This window comes from Bombina bombina, chromosome 1, assembly GCF_027579735.1.
Source record: "Bombina bombina isolate aBomBom1 chromosome 1, aBomBom1.pri, whole genome shotgun sequence".
NCBI classification, from domain to species: Eukaryota; Metazoa; Chordata; class Amphibia; order Anura; family Bombinatoridae; genus Bombina; species Bombina bombina.
This window is the reverse complement of record NC_069499.1, coordinates 412,825,422-412,850,533: the sequence shown is the minus strand read 5'-3', so window position 1 is coordinate 412,850,533 and position 25,112 is coordinate 412,825,422. Positions and strand designations below refer to the sequence as shown.

General features: G+C 34.8%; 1 protein-coding gene across 1 annotated transcript in view; it reads left to right on the top strand.

Annotated features, from left to right (window-relative positions):
* The window catches only part of CCDC148 (coiled-coil domain containing 148), a 633,004-nt gene that overhangs the window by 594,256 nt on the left and 13,636 nt on the right, over nucleotides 1–25,112 (top strand). Inside the window, exons 12-14 of the mRNA XM_053698320.1 lie at nucleotides 5,117–5,235; nucleotides 10,677–10,794; nucleotides 11,270–11,410. Of these exons, the coding sequence (XP_053554295.1) occupies nucleotides 5,117–5,235; nucleotides 10,677–10,794; nucleotides 11,270–11,410 (378 nt within the window). The remainder of the gene's footprint in view (nucleotides 1–5,116; nucleotides 5,236–10,676; nucleotides 10,795–11,269; nucleotides 11,411–25,112) is intronic.

Sequence of the window (25,112 nt, the reverse complement as noted above, 5' to 3'; positions counted from 1 at the left end):
GGACTCTAACTACCAAAAAAGAAAATTATTTTATCAGGTAACAATAAATTTTGTTTTTACAGTTCAGGTACAAATCCTCAAATCCAGAATCCCAAATGCAGAATTATTCTGAAATCTAGACTTTTTCATTAATATCTTAAAAATTATATTATTAAAAAATTATTATTTACCACCCAGTAAGTCACAATCTTCTCTGCCTTTATTTTTTGTGTGTTTTAAAAATGCAATTGATCTATGTTTATTTAAACAACACAACTGAAAAACATCAAGAGTGCGCCACATAGCGTGATACCATCCAATAAAATGTACAAATGATAGCTGATCCCCTCAATGTACTCACAAGAGAATTGGCACCAAATAGATTTAGTGCATTCAGGCAAGCTGGTTTTTTGCAGTCTCCAGCTGACTGACCCTCCTGTGGAACAGCTGCACCTCAAAGGAATCAATCCAGAGTACAAAACAACATTCTCAATTCACATAAAAACAAGTGAATTCTATTTTTATAAAGTTGCTTAAAAGTTGCTACAAAGTCTGCAGCGTGTTTCTTAGCACGCAGGCTGTTTCATCAGGCTATGTGGTACCCTCTTGATGTTTTTCAGATGTGTTTACTTTTGAGGTTTCCAGACCTGTGAAGAGGAGACTGCCTATGGACTGATACTTTGAATTGTATTTCTTCTTTAGAAATACATTTTGTGATATACATTAAAAAAAAAAAAAAAAAAAAAAAAAAATATATATATATATATATATATATATATAGAGAGAGAGAGAGAGAGAGAGACTGTGAGAGAGACTGTGAGAGAGACTGTGAGAGAGACTGTGAGAGAGACTGTGAGAGAGAGAGAGACTGTTACTTTTTATACATATGTTGCTATTTGCTTATTTTATTTGAGCGCCCCCTATGGTCAATTTATATAATTGACTTGAATATTTTTATTGAAAACAACTAGTACCTTTCTGATTACAATACTGTAATATCTTTTTGATGGTACTATGTATACAAAAAATATTAAAAAGTACATAAAACAACCTTTAGGTTGAATGTATAAGCTGTTTTATGATATGTAAATATTTTCTAAATGATAAGATATTCCTGTTTACACTCCAAACTGTCTCATATAAATATTCCAAAATCCAAACTAATTCGAAATCCAAATCTTTTCCGGTCCCTGGCAGTTTGGAAATAGAGTTTTGTATAAAGTGATTTACACTTTGGGTGCTATTTCTGAAATTAACTGGTCACAGTAAAAGATCAGAGAAATATAAAGAGAAGGGTGGCCTAACAGTGCAATTCCTTTACCATTGATGTGGGAATAGAAATAGCAGGTGCACAGCACACAGATGCACGCACTCTGGGCTAACTTGCAGCTCCCCAGTTAGCTGACACTCTATGTACTGTCCTCAACAACACTATGAAAAGAGGGAAACACAAATTGTGCATCACTAGTAAAGGTGAATATCTGAAGCCACAAGTTAAAAGGTCCCTCAAATGACCATGAAGCTGTCTGGCCTCTTTTGTAGCTTCCCTGCTAACGAGAACTCGCCTGTGTCCTCCAGGGAACAATAAACATAGGTATAGATACAAAATGATAACAAATAGTTATAGAACGTTTAGAGACAACTTAAATTAAAAATATATATATACAACATGTTTCTCAGCCAATTAGATTCTGCACACTTCTGAGGTAAAGAAGTGATGTTCCTCATGTATTTTATTTGGATTAGTGTAAATATTTTGATGGAGGGGGGTTGTCAGGGCTGTTATTTCCCCTCCCCATTTCAGTAGACATAACACTGTGAGGCATGTGGTTCACTCTACACGGGGCATGAATACAGGGAAACAGGGAAGAAGGGGAATTGCAAAAAGAAAATCAAATATTAGAAAGCGACCCACCAGCATTTACATTCATCATTTGGTGCTTTATAGCTACCCTTGTTAGCACTCCTGGTTTTTAACTTCACAAGCCTAATATTGCTCAATTCTACACAGCCATTGCTAATTAGCCTCAACAGAGGAGGGAAGGGAAACATTGGTTACTACATGGCAACAGCTATTACTTTCTGGAAGCTACACCTTGATTTTGTCAATATTTAACAGCTCATTTAGGTCTGTTTATTATTCTCTTGCTATTCTTTGCTTTGAAAACATCTTTATGTCTAGCATTTTGTAGTGTTTATTGTTCCTAATTTGTATATGGGAAATACTGTATTAAAGGGATAGTAAACACCAAAAATGTTATTCTAAATAAATAACAAAATATCAGCACTATTAAGAGATAAACAAACATAATTATATCCTCGAATGTCAAGAGGGGCGGGTGCAAGAGTAAGGTATCGCCTACATAGCAACAAATCCACAAAATAAAAAATACTCAGCACACCTAAATGAATCAAAAAATATCAAATACTAAAAAATAACAACAACGAAATTCATCAAAGAAATACGCAATAGACACACAAAAAATGGTGAGAGGTCCCTAGCCTATCCTCACTCAGACTCACATGCAGCACACACTCGCATACATCACACTTCCCCTTAGGCGTCCCTAAGGAGAAATAGAACAGAGGCGTCTTTTCAAAAGATTCACAGTTCAGTAGTGTGAATAAGTAACCAAGGGGCTCAAAAGTGATACTTTGTAATCCATAGATATAGTAATAATATGTTAAAGGGACATGAAACCCAATTTTTTTAGAGCATGTCATTTTAAACAACTTTCTAATTTACTTCTATTATCTTATTTGCTTCATTCTCTTGATATCTTGATATCTCTTGATATATATGCTCAGTAGCTGCTGATTGGTTGCTGCACATGTGCATTGCTATTTCTTCAATAAAAATATCTAAAGAACTGAGAAAATTAGATAATAGAAGTAAATTGGAAAGTTGTTTAAAATTACATGCCCTATCTGAATCATGAAAGTTTAATTTTGACTAGACTGCCCCTTTAAAGGGACATTAAACACTTTGAGATGGTAATATAAAATGATAAATTGTATATATAAAACAGCTCTGCAATATACTTTCATTATTTATTTTGTTTTCTTTGCTTGTAATTCCATTCTGAAATTGTGAGCTTTCCAGTTCCTGTTAGAAATGGAAGTGCAGAACTCTGTTAAATCCAGCACAACCATTGGCTGCACACTCTAGTGACCTATTTATAACTGTCCCTAATTGGCCACAGCAGAGAAGGTAACACAAGTTACAACATGGCAGCTCCCAGTGTTTTATAGACACTAAAACTTTACACTTATTTTGTCACTTTTTAAACAACTAATGAAACTTTACAAAATACATCTACATGTTAGTCATGAACTAATCTTTTCTTTGAATGTATCATTCTATCTAGCATGTATTTAGTGTTTAATGTCCCTTTAAGCTTGATTGTAGCTCATTACAGACATCAGAGAAGTTCTAACTATTGTAATCCACATGTAATTAAAAAATCTATCCAGCTTGATTGTAGTTCATTGAACACAATTCACTGCCCATATGCATTATGCAGCCACCATATACATAGGACACTCCTATCTTTCTTGGTCTCACACCACTAAAGAGCAAGATGTATCACATAGACCTCACACATATACAATACTTCCCAGTCTGTAAAACTCGTGATTGTGTTCAATGAACTACAATCAAGCGGGATAGATTGTTACATTACATGTGGATTACAATAGTTACAACTTCTCTGATGTCTGTAATGAGCTACAATCAAGCTTAACATATTATTACTATATCTATGGATTACAAAGTATCACTTTTGAGCCCCTTGGTTACTTATTCACACTGCTGAACTGTGAATCTTTTGAAAAGACGCCTCTGTTCTATTTCTCCTTAGGGACGCCTAAGGGGAAGTGTGATGTATGCGAGTGTGTGCTGCATGTGAGTCTGAGTGAGGATAGGCTAGGGACCTCTCACTATTTTTTGGTGTGTCTATTGTGTATTTCTTTGATGAATTTTTTAGTATATGATATTCTTTCTAACATTATATATTTTCATTTTTTGATTCATTTAGGTGTGCTGAGTATTTTTTATTTTTTTACCAAAAATGTTATAGTTTAAAAAGATAGCTAATCCCTTTATTTACCATTCCCCAGTTTTGCATAACTGGCACTGTTATAGGAATATACTTTTTTACCTCTGTAATTACCTTAAAGGATTACTTTCTGTTATAATTTTTAAGCTAAACAACTAACATATTAAAGTTAATAAACATTAATTAAAACCTACTGACCTATATTTTCTCCAAAACGAAGTTTCATAACTTTCTAAAAGTTATATCTTTTATTCACCGATGATGTCACGTTATCCTGCCCACTATTTTCAGCACTGCATGTGCAAAATACTTAAACCAATAACTTTGTGTTTAAAGCGCCATTTTGAAGCCTAGGTATTGTAAACGGATTGGTACAGAGCAAAGGATACCCACGGAGTGGGTTTGTTAAACAATTAAATTTGCAGACAAGATTTCTGATATACGGTAGAGATATGTTAATGAAAAGCTATTGATAAAAAGCGTATTTGGGGTAGTTAGTAACAGGCATAGAAAATATTTACTTACAGTGGCCCTTTAAATCTAATCTTCTACAGACTGCCTCCTTATCTCAGATATTTTGACAGACTTGCATTTCAGGCAATTAGTGCCAACTCCACGTGCATGAGCACAATGTAATTTAAATGAAACACATGAACTAATGTCATCTAGCTGTGGAAAAACTGTCAAATGCATTCAAATAAGAGGCGGCCTTCAAGAACTTAGAAATTAGCATATGAGCCTACCTAAGTTTTGCTTTCCACAAAAAATACCAAGAGAACAAAGCAAATTTGATGATAAAAGTAAATTAGAAAGTTTAATGAATAATGCAGTTTAAATAATTGTTGCCGAATAATTTATATTGTCTAGTATTGTAAAATGTTATTTATTTATTATTATTAGTGTATTCCCCAATGCTTTTATAGCTTTAAAAGTCAGTGTTTGGTTTCTCAGACACATTTGCACATGTAGACAACATTGTATGTGCAACAGAAAATAACACAACTGATTTTTTTCAGATATTGTTTTGCATGAGTTGCCATAAAGGTTGTTTGTGACTTTTTATATTCTTGGTGTGACAGATACAGAAGTACAAATCTGAGAAACAGCAGGCGTGGGAAGAACTACAAAGGAAGGATCTTCTGCGCCTGGAGCAGCTGAGGAAAATAATGGCAGAACAAGCTGAGAAAGACAGAGAAAGGTAGAGCAAACATTGAAACGCTTCTGAAAAGAAAACATGATTAGATCCTTAAAGGGACAGGGAAATTAAACATTCCTGTTTCAGAAAGCAGAATGCGATTTTAAACAACTTTCCAATTTTCTTTTATTATCAATTTTGCTTAGTTCCCTTGGTATCATTTGTTAAAAGGTAATCCTAGATGAGCTCAGGAAGGTGCACATGTCCTTAGCCATTTGGCAGCAATGTTTGTAACAATGTTTATAGCAATGACACAGCAAGGAAAACGCTCCAGACCGGCTCCATCAACACTTACATGTATTAGTTTAAAAAGCTTCACTATCGTGAAAATACAAATTAAAACCAATACAAAAACTGTGCGATGCACATCCCACACATAGGACGCGTTTTGGGTTAGCCCCTGTATTCACAGCTAATTGGGTTTATGCACATGCAGTCCTTATATACAAATCACAATGGCTCCTAATCAAAGATTAACAATGTACTCCTATGCAGCTCATTCATTTTAAATTTGAAGTCATAAATCAAAAGTCGTTAGTAACATTTCTTAACACACCCGTATGTAACATTGTCCATCACATAACATTCATAGGCATTTCATGGTACATCGTGATCTGCAGAAAAATAAACAGAGGTGCCAACAATGGCCTAGTACCACCCAAACAGATGATATATGACAACAAAGGTTGAAAAGGTACTCACAAGAGTGATGCACCCAATGGTGCTAGTGAGGCAGGCTGGAGCTTCACAGTAGTCCAGCTCACTGTTTCCAACTGACTGACACTTCAGAGGATGATCCCATTATCTGTATGTAAATAAAGAGCAAACAACCATAGCCCAATACCATATGGACAAGGACAAATATAAAAGGAGGACATATGATTGCACTTACAGTATAAAAAGCACCTCCTGGTGCAGTAAAAGCAAGCTGGGACTTCACAGCCTCCAAACTGACTGCACTCCACAGCTGATGAGACGTCACAGGATACAATGAAGTAAAATCCAAAAAAATACCAGAAGTGGTGTAGCAATAAACACAACCAAAGCAGCAAGTGTATTTCATGGTACATAAAAGTGAATCACTGGCAAACAATACTACAAAGAAATTAAATAAGACAGACATAGCAGGGACTGACTATATTATATTAGTTTGGAAAGGATGAGGCCAGTTAGATGTAAAAACAGGAAGATTTAAATATCATTTTAGATCTACTTGTGCCAGGTGTAATGTTAGAAAATACAGAAATAAAGAATAGAAAGTATATAAAAAATATATAAAAAGGGGCATTGATAGACAACCTAGGCACAAAGCTACAAATGATACATACTTATTAATTTACTTGTTAAAGCGACTCTTTTATTACTGTAACATGGTGGTTATTCATATAGTGTTCTAATGTTGATTTTCAGGTACCATATTAAACTCCTTATATTTGTCAACTACTATATATATATATATATATATATATATATATATATATATATATATACACGCTGCCTTAATCTGCTATTTGCTTAAAGGGACACTGAACCCAAATTTTTTGTATCCACCAATCAGCAAGAACAACCCAGGTTGTTCACCAAAAATGGGCCGGCATCTAAACTTACATTCTTGCATTTCAAATAAAGATACCAAGATAATGAAGAAAATTTGCTAATAGGAGTAAATTAGAAAGTTGCTTAAAATGTCATGCTCTATCTGAATCACAAAAGAAAAAAATTGGGTTCAGTGTCCCTTTAACCTCAGTAAAGTTTTCATGCCCACAACAGAAGAGAATACACTCAAACATAGCATATATCATATTGGGTAGAGAATGGTATATGGTATAAGTTAGGGTAGGGTATAAGAGTGCCTATTTATCAGGGTGTTTTTTTGAACTGATTAATGAAGGTCGCCTTTACTTTTAGTGAAGGTAATTCCTAACATTTTGAATTGCAAGAATTTACCATCACTTTAAAGGGAAATGAAAACAAAAATGTTTCTTTCATTATTCAGACAGAACATGTGATTTTAACAACTCTGTGAAAAGCACTACTGGGCTAAAAGAAGCTTCACCCAGGTGGTAAATCACCATAGAACAGGCTAACAATGGTATTGAGCTAGTTGTTCGTTCCTGTGAGTGTGCTTCTCTTTGTATGATTTCCAACTTTAGAATTTGCTTCCATTATCTAAATTGCCTAATTTTCTTGGTATCCTTAGCTGAAAAACATATCTAGGTAGGCTCGGGAGCAGCAATGCATTACTGGGAGTAGCTACTGATTGGTGGCTGTACAAAAATGCCTCTTTTAATTGGTTTACCAGATGTCTTCAGATTGCTCCCAGTAGTGCATAGCTGCTACTTCAAAAAAGAATGCCAAGAAAATTAAGCAAATTGGATAACAGAAATAAATTGGAAAGTTGTTTAAAATCACATGCTCTATTTGAATCATGAAAAATAAGAAAAAGAATGTTGGGTTTCATGTCCCTTTAAGTGACAGTGTGCTCTGGCAAGCTGCAGATACTAGTTCATTTTTTTAAAGATGGTATAGAAACACCCTCTAAAAACTACTGGTCCTTCTCCCATCTTCCATTGGGAGGTTGATTTCTCCTAAAGCCTCATGCTTACATAGCTTTACTGTAGCCATTACTGTAGTATTGATATTGTTAGTATAGTTGGAGGTTTCAACAGGAAAAGCAAATTTTTTTATATGACAAAATAAAAGGAAATTAGTTTTTTGTAAACAGTGTAACATGCTCCAACAGGTAAAATTGTCAACACATTAAAGGGGAGAAAATGTCATAGTACAGTATTATATTATTATATTATATTTAATATAAAAAGTGCTGTGGAGTTTCCGACTGTGTATGTGGTGGGGTATAGCAGGGACCACTAGAGATGTGCATTTGGAAGTTTTGTGAACCACGGAATGCAGAAGAAGGTTGCTCTTCGTGCTACTTGGCTATTTTTGTTGCAAAATTCATTCTTGCGCAACAGAGGTTCACGAAACCTCCACATGCACATCTCTAGTGACCACCACTTTAATACACCCACTGGTAATTATTAATTATCGTAGAAGATTTCCTGGACCAAGCACTCACAGTCAAGGATCACACCGGGGTCTAGGTAGAGATTTTGTTTATTGATCGATACACCTAATGATCAATTAGGGAGAAATGCTTTCAGCACCCAGTTATATACAAATACATAGAATACATAATCAAGTGAAATGAAGTCCACCACTTATAATACTTCTCATCCTTGAGGATGAGTAAATAACCTGAACTAACACATAGAAATTCTGTTCTACACATTATGGGCTAACATCTGGAGGTCTATGGGGCACGCTACAAAACTTTGTTCTGACTTATGTTTGAGTATTAACTCAAAGGTGTGATAAGCCAAGTACGCTAAAGCTATATGTATTTGTGCTCATAAGTTTACATACCCTGGCAGAATTTATGATTTCTTGGCCATTTTTCAGAGAATATGAATGATAACACAAAAACTTTTCTTTCACTCATGGTAGTGTTTGGCTGAAGCCATTTATTATCAATCATCTGTGTTTGCTCTTTTTAAATCATAATGACAACAGAAACTACCCAAATGACCCTGATCAAAAGTTTACATACCCTGGCCATTTGTACACACACACTAATTACAAGAAAACAGATCACAGGTGAGGATGGTTACCTTTAATAGCCATTCAAACCCCTTTGTGTCAACTTGTGTGCATGTTATCAGGCCAAAATCACCAGGGTATGTAAACTTTTGATCAGGGTCATTTGGGTAGTTGCTATTGTCATTATGATTTAAAAAGAGTAAACACAGTTGATTGATAATAAATGGCTTCAGACAAACACTAAACATGAGTGAAAGAAAAGTTTTTGTGTTATCATTCATATTCTCTGAAAAATGGCCAAGTAATCATAAATTCTGCTAGGGTATGTAAACTTATGAGCACAACTGTGTATATATATATATATATATATATATATATATATATATATATATATGTATATGTGTGTGTGTGTGTGTGTGTGTGTTTATCCATTTGTTTGCATAATCTGACTTGTTAGATAGAAAAATCACATGAATTGACAAGGTGTTAGACACTTACAAGCAAAAGCATAAGCAAAAATAACCATTAAAGTACCAGACTCACCGTCACTAGCAAACCCTCAACAGCTAGAGACCTGATGCTTTTAACACCTAAACTGCTATACCCCACACACTAAATAAACTCCATGTAAGGACACTGCTAAATGCCCACTAAGACTCACTAACTTATAAGATCCCCAAGACCCTTTACACCCTGTATAACACTAAAATAGTACAGAAATCATCAATTGTAACAGGCTCCTTTTCTTTTGATCCCACACAACTGTTTGATTGTTCTCTTCTATATACACTTTGGGTTAGATCACAAGTGGAGCACAGACAATACCACAGGGTTTCACAAACCTGTACAAAAAATAACATACAAACTCGTATCACAGAAAAATTGTTCAATATTTTAACCAAAAGATCTTAACACAGCTGAAACATTATGGATAGCATAGAGAGCTTTATTAATGTGCCCATTGTCACTCCCCCATAGAAGTGTATTATGTAAGGGATTTAGGTGTTGCTCACAATTTATCGCTGATTTGCGCACAAAATGGCTTTTGACTTTACAACCAATTTGGTTGTCGAGTTTCTTGGCTGATCAAAATGCAAAAAATATCAACCAACTGGATGGACAATCCTCCTCCTTAAAACTTTTTATTATGTGGACAAAGCATAAAATTACATTAATAAAAACAAGACATTCATAAGTCACTCAGGGTTTAGAGGACAAACAGCAGCACATAAATAACCAGTTTCAGAATACCAGGAAAACATTGTCACTTCAGCTACTGTACATTGTATCTCACGGACACAGTTAATGTTGCAGGTATATCAAGCCGTTCCTCATACCCTCCTGATGATGTTCCTTCCTCCTCCAACTCCTCCTAAAAACTGGCCTTGAAAAGTTGTTGAAAAGTGACTTGAAAATGAATTGTGATTGGCGAAAACTTTTTTCCCCATTGCAGAAATAGGGCTTTTAGCAAGTATTCAAAAACACTTTTGCAAGTGAGGAAAGAGACAAAAACACACTTATTGTGATCATCTCGAATCGAAAAATAGACTTATCGGCCAGGAAAAGAGTTGAAAAGGCCTCAGCTGATAGATTGTGATTATCCAGTATCCAACATGCAGATGTTAACACACAATAAATCTCTTGAGTGATACAAAATAACTTTGGACTTGTTATATGAGCGCAAAAATAGAAGCGCTATTGATTTAGCTTGAGTGATGTTAACGCGCTCATTTCTGCACTACACTTGAAATTTATGGTTTTGTGGGCTGGCAATTAACTGGATAATGTCAAAAATGTTATTCTAACAGGAATAGTATTTTAGTCTAACACTACGTGTTTCTTAGGGTTCTTTATAGGCAGCAGATGCTGGAGAAACGTCTTTTGGAAAGAAAAGAAATAGCTTTGCTAGAAGAAAAGGAAGAAGAAGAAAGACAGAGACGGCTTGAAGCTCTTCGCAAACAGGTTTGAGTTTTTTTGCACAATGATTTAAGTATTCTGGACAAATGAATATGGGAGGTGTCTTCTGAAAACAGCAGCTGCTAAGAAATTAATATCGGAGGTGTCTTCTGAAAACAGCAGCTGCTAAGAAATTAATATCGGAGGTGTCTTCTGAAAACAGCAGCTGCTAAGAAATTAATATCGGAGGTGTCTTCTCGAAACGGCAGCTCCTAAGAAATCTATTACTTAATGTGAGGAATCACAAAATAACATTACAAAACTTTACCAAAATGTTAGCTTCCAAATTGTGCTCTTCAGTTCTGAATAGCATAATCCTGTAAGTGAAAAATACAAGACCCAAATAACCTGTGAATGACAGGACAGTAAACCTGCACTTGAGGCAAAGTCAATTATAGATATATACAGCCAACCTATTTCACCTTGAAAATAGTTCATTGTATCCTCCTTTTTTCCACATGGTCTCTTTTTGCTCTAACAGGTTGCTGTCATGGCAGAGTTTGATCCAGTCAGAATGATGAGTGACACAAAAGCATCTAAAGCTCGTCTAGGTATTGGAATAGAAGAAGAATTTTTCCTTCAAAAGCCTCTTTTTGAACTGCATACATACAGTGAACAACAGGTATGTGTTTTCATTACTTTAATATATGTGTGTATATGTATACAATGGTGTATTCAAAATCAATAAAGCTTACATTAATGTCAGAGTTAAAGTTCTCACTCAGGACCTGATGATTAAAATCTTGCATTATTTTATTATTATTATGTATTATTATTTAAAGGGACATTAAACCCAAAATTTTCTTTCATTATTCAGATAGAGAATACAATTTTTAAAAAGTTTCCAATTTACTTGATCAAATTTGCTTTGTTCTTATGTTATTCTTTGTTGAAGGGATACCTAGGGTAGGTAGCGTGCACATGCCTGAAGCACTACATGAGAGGAAATAGTGCTGCCATCTAGTGTTCCTGCTAATGTATAACATTGTTGCAAAACTGCTGCCATATAGAGCTGCAGACACGTGCACACTCATATGCTTACTCTACTGCTTTTCAACAAAGGATAACAAGTAAACAAAGAAAATTTGATAACATAAGTAAATTGGAAGGTTGTTTAAAATTGTATGTTCTATCTGAATCATGAAACTGTGAATAATAAAAGTGTTATAAAGTCAAATAAGTCTTTGAAGTTGTAGGCACAACAAAGTCACTGTTTTGTAATGAACGGTGATTATCTTCAATTCAGTGAGACACAGAAGTGAGGAAGCACTCTCTGGGAAAACAGTGATGATAGTAGATAGTCCTAGAAGACAAGGAGAGGCGCTTCATGGTATAATAACGTCTAACACCAGATGTTCATAGGAATGGCAACTCACAATTTGGAAGAGCACAATTAGTGCTATAAACGGCAAACCAAGACCAAAGAGTCGCTCGGTAGACTCATCAATGGCACAGCTGTGGTGATTTCCAAGGAGGAGATCCAAACAAACTGTCAGACACACCCCGATCTCTAGTACTAGCCCTTAGTACGAGTGCTCTGGCATATGGATGAGTGACAAGTCCTGCTAGCAGAATGACCGAATGGCCAAAAATCCAAACATCAAGATAAAACAGCAGTGGTAGCGTGTTCGTATAAAAAAAAGTTTTAATTGAAATTATAAAAACATATAAGGCAACAGCAACGCGTTTCTCGGCTCTGTTGGCCGTTTCATCAGGCTGTAATCACAATAGTACACACGCTTTACTAAATACACTCCTTGAACCAATAAAAATCGGGAATCTGCACACACCCCTCTCACACACCCACAGTGTCCGTCAGCGAATTGCATGTAAGCGTGTCTAATGTTACACCTGATATCGCTTAGCCGTCACACTGATGGGGAGTGATTTATATAGGGATTGGATGCCGCTAGGATGATATTCTATAACACAACAATTTGCTAACGATAACATAATCAAAATAAATTTGGATGATAATATTCAGAACATGAAATAATCAAACAACATAACAATAATACCAATTCTATCACATAGAAGCAAACCCATAGGAATCTAAAATCAGGTTAAGATAGTGAATGAAGCTAAACATATTGTCAAAGTTAACCAATATACATATAGTGAACAGAAAACATATAAACATAACAATATTTATAATACACGTACAGCGCAGGCAAGAAATGTTCAAATACAATGTGAAAGGGCATAGTCCATAAAACATAGGGGTTTTATTCATAGTTCATAATACCATATCTGATGTAAGTCTAATATGCATCATAAGAAGGTGAATGTATATCGATAAGTGTGAACCGCAACAGGACTCATAATGGGTTATAATTCCCAATTATAGAGCCGAAAACACTTGCTTCAAAGTTGTCAGGCTGTTCTGAGCAGTTTATTATGCAGCTATAAGGGGGACTAAATATGCTGATAATATTTAGATCAGTGATGTTTTTATATATATATATATATATATATATATTTGATATATATATATATATATATATATATATATATATATATATATATATATACCTAAATGCATGACTATCTAGTTCTTATAGGTGAAGTCAGTCGAAAGCCACCAGATCCACATTCATGTTAAGTTCCGAAGGATAAAGGGTTTGTAATTTGTGGATCCAGAAAGTCTCTCTCTGTCTCAACCTATGGAACCTATTATACAGGGAGTGCAGAATTATTAGGCAAATGAGTATTTTGACCACATCATCCTCTTTATGCATGTTGTCTTACTCCAAGCTGTATAGGCTCGAAAGCCTACTACCAATTAAGCATATTAGGTGATGTGCATCTCTGTAATGAGAAGGGGTGTGGTCTAATGACATCAACACCCTATATCAGGTGTGCATAATTATTAGGCAACTTCCTTTCCTTTGGCAAAATGGGTCAAAAGAAGGACTTGACAGGCTCAGAAAAGTCAAAAATAGTGAGATATCTTGCAGAGGGATGCAGCACTCTTAAAATTGCAAAGCTTCTGAAGCATGATCATCGAACAATCAAGCGTTTCATTCAAAATAGTCAACAGGGTCGCAAGAAGCGTGTGGAAAAACCAAGGCGCAAAATAACTGCCCATGAACTGAGAAAAGTCAAGCGTGCAGCTGCCAAGATGCCACTTGCCACCAGTTTGGCCATATTTCAGAGCTGCAACATCACTGGAGTGCCCAAAAGCACAAGGTGTGCAATACTTAGAGACATGGCCAAGGTAAGAAAGGCTGAAAGACGACCCCCACTGAACAAGACACACAAGCTGAAACGTCAAAACTGGGCCAAGAAATATCTCAAGACTGATTTTTCTAAGGTTTTATGGACTGATGAAATGAGAGTGAGTCTTGATGGGCCAGATGGATGGGCCTGTGGCTGGATTGGTAAAGGGCAGAGAGCTCCAGTCCGACTCAGACGCCAGCAAGGTGGAGGTGAAGTACTGGTTTGGGCTGGTATCATCAAAGATGAGCTTGTGGGGCCTTTTCGGGTTGAGGATGGAGTCAAGCTCAACTCCCAGTCCTACTGGCAGTTTCTGGAAGACACCTTCTTCAAGCAGTGGTACAGGAAGAAGTCTGCATCTTTCAAGAAAAACATGATTTTCATGCAGGACAATGCTCCATCATACGCGTCCAAGTACTCCACAGCGTGGCTGGCAAGAAAGGGTATAAAAGAAGAAAATCTAATGACATGGCCTCCTTGTTCACCTGATCTGAACCCCATTGAGAACCTGTGGTCCATCATCAAATGTGAGATTTACAAGGAGGGAAAACAGTACACCTCTCTGAACAGTGTCTGGGAGGCTGTGGTTGCTGCTGCACGCAATGTTGATGGTGAACAGATCAAAACACTGACAGAATCCATGGATGGCAGGCTTTTGAGTGTCCTTGCAAAGAAAGGTGGCTATATTGGTCACTGATTTGTTTTTGTTTTGTTTTTGAATGTCAGAAATGTATATTTGTGAATGTTGAGATGTTATATTGGTTTCACTGGTAAAAATAAATAATTGAAATGGGTATATATTTGTTTTTTGTTAAGTTGCCTAATAATTATGCATAGTAATAGTCACCTGCACACACAGATATCCCCCTAAAATAGCTAAAACTAAAAACAAACTAAAAACTACTTCCAAAACTATTCAGTTTTGATATTAATGAGTTTTTTGGGTTCATTGAGAACATGGTTGTTGTTCAATAATAAAATCAATCCTCAAAAATACAACTTGCCTAATAATTTTGCACTGTAGATAAATTATTTCTCAATGAATTTGATTGGCAAGATAGAGAAACACTCCAAATTTCCTTTATGTTTTAGATTGCAATGTCTAGAAACACTATGCAATTTGAAATCTTTTTTCATATTGCAATAGTGTTCTGACCATCTATGGCTGAGCCGTCTGCAGGTACGTCCTACATATTGGATGCCACAAATGCAAGATAGCAGGTAAATTACATATTTAGATGCACATGTGATCTTATCTGAGATGGGATACATTTTCTTGGTTACATGAGATTTAAAATAAGTCTTTGCATGATCAATATGAACACACATTTTGCATTTTGTATAGTTTAAATAACTGTTGCAGTCCACATTTTTAAAAAAAAGTGGTACTAGTAATTTTATTGTCTTGATTAATCTTTAAAGAAAGATCTAAAAAGATCAATACAGCTGGTGAATTGTATGCCCCTGTTGTTGTTATTCAGGTGATTCACAAAGGTTTGTGCTGAGTCCTCTCCACCCCTCCAGACAAAAATAAGATCATTAATGTATCTGACATTGAATACTAGGTTTGCCCCAAAGCTGGAATCATAAATTTATTCCTGTTCAAAAGCACCCATAAATAAATTGACATAGCTTGCGGCGAACCTAGTACCCATGGCAGTACCCTTAATTTAAAGGTAAAATTGGTCTTGGAAAACAAAGTAATTATGCCCTAGAATAAAGGAAATTAATTGGAGAATAAATTGTTTAGGAGCCTCAGGAATAAACCAATCTTTGTCTAGGAATTCTGAGACCACCTTTATCCCCATATCATGGGGAATATTGGAATACAGAGCCTGAACATCACAGGTAATCCATTAGATGTTTATGGGGAATAAAAAGTGTTTCAAGTTTTTTAATGAGGTCTGCTGAATCCCTAATATAAAAGTCTAAACCTAGCACATACTTTTGTAGGAAAAAAATCTACGTAGGAGGATATATTATCTGTCAAACTCCCTATACCGGTTTTAATCGGACGCCCAGGAGGGCATATGGGATCTTTATGGATCTTAGGTAAGTGGTAGTAGAGCGCATGGTTAGGTTCTTTAGGTACCAAATATTCTTTTTCCTTTTTATTGATCATACCTTCACCATAAGCAAAGTTTATTATACCCTTTAAAATTGATAAGAATTGGCAAGTTGGATCACTAGTCAATAATGTGTAATATGATTTGTCATGTAAGATTTTCCAGCTTCTTTTAAATAATCCTCTATGTCCTGAAGGACAATCCCCTGCCCTTATCGGCCTGTCTGATCATTACATTTTTTATCATTTTTCAAGGATTGGAATGCTCTCTTCTCACTAGGGTAGAGGTTAGGTCTTTTTAAAGATCTCTATGTGTCTGTTATTACTTGGTCTAGGACAAAAATTAGATTTTGGTTAAAAATTTGTCTGTATATAACTCTCAAATAAATGGTCTAAAAGGGTATCTGGTTCGAATACTGGTAGGGTATAACCTCATAGCCTAGTGTCCATGTTATCTGTTAGAATAGGTGACCTCGAGTTATCTTTCAATCTTTTCTCAGCAAAGAACTATTGTAGAGATAATTTTTGTATAAATCTATTAAGATTTACAAAAATATTAAATGTATTGTAAGTATTAGTGGGACTAAAGGACAGACAATTACCCAATACTCTAATTTCATCATTGGACAGAGTGTGGGATGATAAATTAAAAATGCCTTTACCTAGTGCCTGTAGTCTTGCCTCTTTGATGGTTGATCCACGTCCTCTGTGCCATTGTTTGCGTGGGGCCTTTTCCCATTGTGGGAGGGAGTCAGGGAGACTACAGGCTCCAGCTAACTTGCAATTTTGCGTTGGGACGGTAGCCTCATACCTATCTGTTAGACTTCCCATTTTTTCCCGACTGAGGGGGAAAAGGAGCCCTGGTATTATAATTATATTGTTTTTGGTGATTATAGTATGTTTGTCTTGATGGATAAGAACTTTTATGACACAAGTCCATTTTTTCATTGTTTCTAAATGTTTGGTAATGATTTGTCTGCTGAATATCGTTCAGTATATGTTGATCACGATAAGTAAATTGTTTATTATTAGTTGTAGTTTTGCATTTATTTTTATGGTGGTTCACCAGAGTCCAACCAGTGTTGGTTTGTTGGTTAGTCGGTCTATCTTTAAAAGAATTACTTTCGTAAGGTTGTTGGTGATTGTGATTGTTTTGGGGAGGATTCTGTTTCTTTTTATATTTATTATAAGTGTGGATTTCACCCTTGGAATAATCCTCCTCATCACGTGCGATTCTTATTCTCTATTAATTCTTTCTGAAATTGGTCAGTTCTTACCAGCACCATACTATTCAGTTCGCCATATTCTTTTAGTGGTTTAAATTTCTCCAAATGATTTTGGATTATATCTATTTCTTAAAAGGCCTTTTCTACTAAAATTCTCCTATGTGTAATCAAAATTTTTATTAATTTAATAGAACAATCAGTCAGAGTTTCTTCCCATTTAGAGAGTAAATTTTCATCTTCTTTAAAAGAGCAATTTTTAAAAACTCTTAAACCCAGAGGGATCTGATTTTTATCGAAATATTTTTGTAGCATTCATGCATCTAACCAATGGCGACATTCTACGTTAATGATCTCTTCTAATTAAGCAAAAGACGCATGAATAGACAAATTTTCAATACTCCCATCATCATTTGGAGATTGATCAGTATTGCCTATATTAGAAACCAAAAGTAGTCTCTTATTATTCCTTTCATTCATAGACAACATACTGGATATTAATAATATACACAACAATGATTACTCACTAAGGGCTTAACAGTAGTCAATGGGTCGAAGTGACCTGTGAATAAAAAGTCCAAAAAGCTTACCCAAATATGGGAAATTATCGGATATGTGTTAAGTACTAAAATAGTCCTATAACGCTACAAAAAATATAGGATCGAAACTATGTGCAATAGAGTGAGTGAAATGCTAAAAAAATATACTATGATTAATATTAGCCTAGAGAAATTAAAACATCTAGATAAAGATAATATAATAGAAAAAAATATAAAACCCTATAACAATTCTAACTCAACTGTGAGTATGTGAGATACAACCAAATAATAATTCAAATAATAAATCAAAATAAACAAAGTCATGCAGCTAACCTCAAATATACGATTAATAAAAAAAAAAATGGTCAGATCTAATATCAGAACCATAGTGAAGTGCGCATAATAATAAAAGTAGACCTAACCTCTACCCTAGTGAGAAGAGAGCATTGCAATCCTTGAAAGATGATCAAAATTTAGTGATCAGACAGGCCGATAAGTGCGGGGGGATTGTTTTTCAGGACATAGAGGATTATTTAAAAGAAGCTAGGAAAATATTACAGAACAAATAATATTACACATTATTGATTAGTGATTCAACTTGCCAATTCTTATCAATTTTAAAGGGTATAATAAACTTTGCTTATGGTGAAGGTATGATCAATAAAAAGGAAAAATAATTTTTGGTACCTAAAGAACCTAACCATGAGTTCTACTACCACTTACCTAAGATCCATAAGGATCCCATATGCCCTCCTGGATGTCCGATTATAGCTGGTATAGGGAGTTTGACAGATAATATATCCTCCTACGTAGACATTTTCCTACAAAAGTATGTGCTAGGTTTAGACTCTTATATTAGGGATTCAGCAGACCTCATTAAAAAACTTGAAACACTTTTTATTCCCCATGAACAGCTATGGATTACCTGTGATGTTCAGGTTCTATATTCCAATATTCCCCATGAAATGGGGATAATGGCCGTCTCAGAATTCCTAGACAAAGATTGGTTTATTCCTGGGGCTCAGAAACAACTTATTCTCCAATTCATTTCCTTTATTCTAAGACATAATTACTTTGTTTTCCAAGAACAATTTTACCTTCAGATTAAGGGTACTGCCATGGGTACTAGGTTCGCCCCAAGCTATGCCAATTTGTTTATGGGTGCTTTCGAACAGGAATATATTTATGATTCCAGCTTTGGGGCGAACCTAGTATTCTATGGCAGAAACATTGATGATCTTATTTTTGTCTGGAGGGGTGGAGAGGACTCAGCACAAACCTTTGTGAATCACCTGAATAACAACAACAGGGGCATACAATTCACCAGCTGTATTCATTGTGACTCTATAGTCTTTTTAGATCTTTCTTTAAAGATTAATCAAGACAATAAAATTAGTAGTACCACTTTTTTTTAAAAATGTGGACTGCAACAGTTATTTAAACTATACAAAATGCAAAATGTGTGTTCATATTGAACATGCAAAGACTTATTTTAAATCTCATGTAACCAAGAAAATTTATCCCATCTCAGATAAGATCACATGTGCATCTAATTATGTAATTTTCCTGCTATCTTGCATTTGTGGCATCCAATATGTAGGACGTACCACTTTTTAAAAAAATGTGGACTGCAACAGTTATTTAAACTATACAATTAACCACCATCATCCTTGGAAGAGAAACGTCCCTTATTGACAGTTTAAAAGAATTAGACGTAACTGTAGCAACATCAAAGACTATGAAATACAGAGTCAGATTCTCAAAAAGAGATGTCAAGAAAAGGGTTATCCCGACAGCTTGGTGGAAAGTGGCTACAGAAGGGCTTATAATGATAATAGGGACGATTACTTTTTAACTAATAAGAACATCAAAACTGAGAATTCTATAAACAAGGTAATGTTCATAACCCAATATAATTCTAATTATGAACAAATTAGAGATATTCTGACTAGGCATTGGAAAATTATAAAAAAAGATCCTATTTTAGGGGATATTATAGATGATAAACCTGTGGTAGTCTTCAAAAGGGCACCAACTTTTAAAACCATCCTAGCACCCAGCAAGATGTTTAAGCACTCTAAATAAAACATTAATTCCAAAATATTTATGACGGTGAAGCCTAAGAAGGGAGCATATAGGTGTGGAATTAAGAGATGCAAAATGTGTGTTCATATTGAACATGCAAAGACTTATTTTAAATCTCATGTAACCAAGAAAATGTATCCCATCTCAGATAAGATCACATGTGCATCTAAATATGTAATTTACCTGCTATCTTGCATTTGTGGCATCCAATATGTAGGATGTACCTGCAGACGGCTAAGCCATAGATGATTAGAACACTATTGCAATATGAAAACAGATTTCAAATTGCATAGTGTTTCTAGACATTACAATCTAAAACATAAAGGAAATTTGGAGTGTTTCTCTATCTTGCCAATCGAATTAATTGAGAAATCATTTATCTATAATAGGTTCCAGAGAGAGACTTTCTGGATCCACAAATTACAAACCCTTTATCCTTCGGGACTTAACATGAATGTGGATCTGGCGGCTTTCGACTGACTCCACCTATGAGAACTAGATAGTCATGCATTTGGGTATATATATATATATATATATATATATATATATAAACACCACTGATCTAAATATTATAAGCGTATTTAGTCCCCCTTATAGCCGTATAATAAACTGCTCACCCCCGATCGAATGCCCATAACTTGTGTATATATATATATATATACATATATATATATATATATATATATATATATATATATAACATTTTAACAGCCTGACAACTTTGAAGCAAGTGTTTTCGGCTCTATAATTGGGAATTATAACCCATTACGAGTCCTGTTGCGGTCCACACATATCAATATACATTCCCCCTCTTATGATGCATATCAGACTTACATCAGATATGGTACTATGAATAAAACTCCTATGTTTTATGGACTTTGTCCTTTCAAATTGTATTTGAACTTTTCTTGCCTGCACTGTACGTGGGTGGCCGCAAATCAAAGACTATGATTTTTCAGTCTAGGTCTCATTTGACTTTGGCAGCACACGTTCAGTGCGGTCATGAATGTTAGACTTATCAATGTGTGTTTTTATTGTATTTTTGTGATCAATCTTTATTATAAATATTGCTATGTTTATATGTTTTCTGTTCACTATATGTATATTGGTTAACTTTGACAATATGTTTAGCTTCATTCACTATCTTATCCTGATTTTAGATTCCTATGGGTTTGCTTTGAACCCTAGCTCATTATTGTCCACTTTCTATTATTATACTTTTGATATACGAGCATAGTTATTACGAATATTATAAGTCAATATAATATTTCTTCCTCATATTGATGTCCTTTTCAACTAGCAATAGAATTGTTTATGATTATGATGTCTGATTATTTATTTCTATGTGATCAAATTGGTATAATTGCTATGTTGTTTGATTATTTCATGTTCTGAATATTATCATTCAAATTTGTTTTGATTATGTTATCGTTAGCAAAATGTTGTGTTATAGAATATCATCCTAGCGGCATCCAATCCCTATATGAATCACTCCCCCTCAGTGTGACGTCTAAGCGGTATCAGGTGTAACATTAGTTACATAGGTTAAATAGGAAGTGATGACATCATCATTCTGGGACTGCAACCTATCTCTCTTTGATGATGTTCTCCAGTTGGGCCATAAGAGGGAGCCTGGGAGTAATGAGCAGTGTTACACACTCTGCTACATGCAAGGAGAAAACATGGGTGAGTTTAAAAATGGAAGCCAAGATAAAAAGCTGCAAATAACTTTTGAAGTCAGGGTGAAACCTTGACAAATTCTGAGAGACCGCAGGAGTTTGTGACTGAGAGAAATTTAGAGGCAGTGGGGCAGCAATGGGGATGTTGAAGTCCCCCAGAATTAGAGCAAGTGTATTTGGAGAGAGAAAGTGAAGAAGCCAGGCAGCAAAGTTGTCAAGGAATTGGGAGGTTGGTCCAGAAGGGCGATTGATGACTACCACTCTGAGGGAGAGGGGGGAAAACAGGCGAATGCAGTGAACTTCAAAGGAGGAAAAGAAGAGAGATGGGACTAAAGGCAGGTACTGATAGGACGGGAGAGCAAGATTCCAACACCGCCACCATGTCTTTCACCTCCACACCCATAACAGCTGTCAAGCTAAAATTGACCTTTGTAAAATTCTTTGAGGACCTGTCAGTACTGACAAGACTTCTTAGATAATCTCGCCAGAGCAGAGAGCTTTAGGTTATCAAGCCCTCAGACACAAAAAAGCAGGGAAATTCCTTATTACTTATTACTTGGTCAATTAAATTCCTTATCTTAACCATTTATGAACTTCGTCTTTTAGCTAGCAAAACTTCCCATTTTTTATGGGAAACGCAAATAGAACTTAAATTCTGTTTAAAGATATACAATAGATAAAATTTCCCTTAACTACTTGATTGCAATGCATTTGCGATCTAATTTGTTAATATGAAACCCCAAAATTTTCTTTTTGAATCACACAGAGCATACAATTTTTAAAAATGTACTTCTATTATCAAATTTGCCACCAATCAGCAAGTGCAAATAAAGATACCAAGAGAACAAAGTAAAATTGATAATAGGTGTAAATTGGAAAGTTGCATTCTCTATTTGAACCATGAAAGAAGAAAAAATGAGTTTCATATCCCTTTAACCCCTTAACGACCAGCGCCATACCCTGTACAACGCTGCTGTCCTGGGCTTCTCTTACTTGGAAGGGGGAGGGTTAGAGAGCTTTTTGGAAGGGATTATGGAGGTGGGAAGATAAGGGGGTAATCCTACACTAAGGAAAGTAATAAGAATAAAAAAAAAAAATGTAAAACTGCCTACTGGCAGACTGTCTGCCAATACTTAAGATGGGGTGACCAGTGGGGGTGGGGGGAGGGAAGAGAGCTGTTTGGGAGGGATCAGGGAGGGATCAGAGGGTGTGAAGTGTCAGGTGGGAGGCTAACCTCTACACTAAAGCTAAAATTAACCTTACACGCTACCTAATTAACCCCATTCACTGCTGGGAATAATAAAAGTGTGGTGCGCAGCTGCAATTAGCCAAATGGCAAAGCCATATATGTCTATTTCTGAACAAAGAGGATCCCAGAAAAGCTTTTACAATCATTTGTGCCATGATTGCACAAGCAGTATGTAAAAGTTTGTGAAAATTGTTTTTTTATTTGATCGCATTTGGCAGTGAAATGGAGGCATGAAATATACCAAAATGGGCCTAGATCAATACTTTAGGTTTTCTACTAAAAAAAAATATATCTAGTTTTGATAGGTAAATATAAAAAACAAGGCTCTATTTCTGTTTAAATGTAGTGATGGCAAAAATGCTCTGGTCTTTTGGGGAGGTCTTAGTAGGAACTGCTCAGTCCTTAAGGGGTTATTAAAGTGTTATACTGTGTATTTACTGAAAATATTTCACATTCCAATGTTCTGCACATAGCAGAATATGTTCTATGTATTTTTAAATATGTATTTCTATATATATATATATATATATATATATATATATATATATATATATATGTATGTATATATCTATACCTATATATAATTATATATAAATATATATATATATATATATATTTATATATATATACAGTATATATATATATATATATATATATATATATATATATATATATATATATATATATATATATATACAATAGATACAAAAAGAGAAAAAAAGCCGGATACGGTCTTGAGTTAAATTAAAACGTCCAATTTATTGGTCAATGTTAAAAATTGACAGTACTCAAACGAAAAAAGTCTAACATGTTTCGGCACACGGCCTTACTCATAGACATAATTTTCTTAGTGAAAACCGCCAGTATTTAAAAGCAGTAGTGAGTAACTATTGGTTGTCATTAATTGCTAACAGGTAACAAGTGATAATATACTTAAACAATAAGAGAACCCAACTAACAATGCTGTTGGATAAAAACATGATTGCTGCACAGATATATGGATTTAACATATATAGGTGGCATATAAATCCCAAAAAAAATAATATTTAATGAAAATATACCATATATGTGGCAGCTAGTTTACATTCAATTGAATCAGCAAGTATATATATAAGTGAATAAATCTATACAGACAGATTACAATATACAAAAATAAACCATGTAAAGATTATATTGGTTCGCTGAAGCAATTTGGAAAATCCCATACTTGTGATCATGCATACAATATTAATACATAAGCCTAAAACAATTTTAAATGGCTACTGTATATATGGGCTTTTGGAAAAACACCTCTGTTTCATACAATTTTTGTATATATTAATGATAGTCTCAAATATATTTAAATCTGTTGTTGATAACAATGTTAATAATAATTGAGCACAAAAAGGCAAATAAAATTAAGAAGATTGTGTTATAGAAGTACAAATACTCCTATTGGTGATGTGAACACATACAGGAGAAATAATAATTTGGTGCTTGGTGTATATCATTGATTCAAAACGATTAATTACAAGGTGAACCTTGTGTTCTTAGAAAATATGTTTTAACAGCACCAATTCTCCTGTTTGTCACGGCAGGAAACCACAATTCAGCCTTGATGTTTTTCTCTGTGTTTTCTATATATACAATATATATATATATATATATATATATATATATATATATATATTTATTTTTTGCAAAAATTCATCAGATATATATTTAAATATCTCTTTAAGAGTAAATAGAACCTATTCTGCTTTGTGCAGAACATTGGATTATGAAATATGAAATATTGTCTTCTCATGTTCCGCTTTTAAAGGGACAGTCTACACAAGAATTGTTATTGTTTTAAAAGATAGATAATCCCTTGTTTATCCATTCCCTAGTTTTGCATAACCAACACAGTTATATTTATATATTTTTTACCTCTGTGATTATCTTGTATATAAGCCTCTGCAGACTGCCCCTTTATTTGTTCTTTTGACAGACTTGCAGTTTAGCCAATCAGTGATGGCTCCCAGGTAACTTCACGTGCACGAGCACAGTGTTATCTATATGAAAAACATGAACTAACACCCTCTAGTGGTGAAATACCTGTTAAAATGCATTCTTAAGAGGCGGCCTTCAAGGGCTAAGAAATTAGCATATGAACCTCCTAAGTTAAGCTTTCAACTAAGAATACCAAGAGAACAAAGAAAAATTGGTGATAAAAGTAAATTGGAAAATTGTTTAAAATTACATGCCCTATCTGAATCATGAAAGTTTTTTTTGGACTGGACTGTCCCT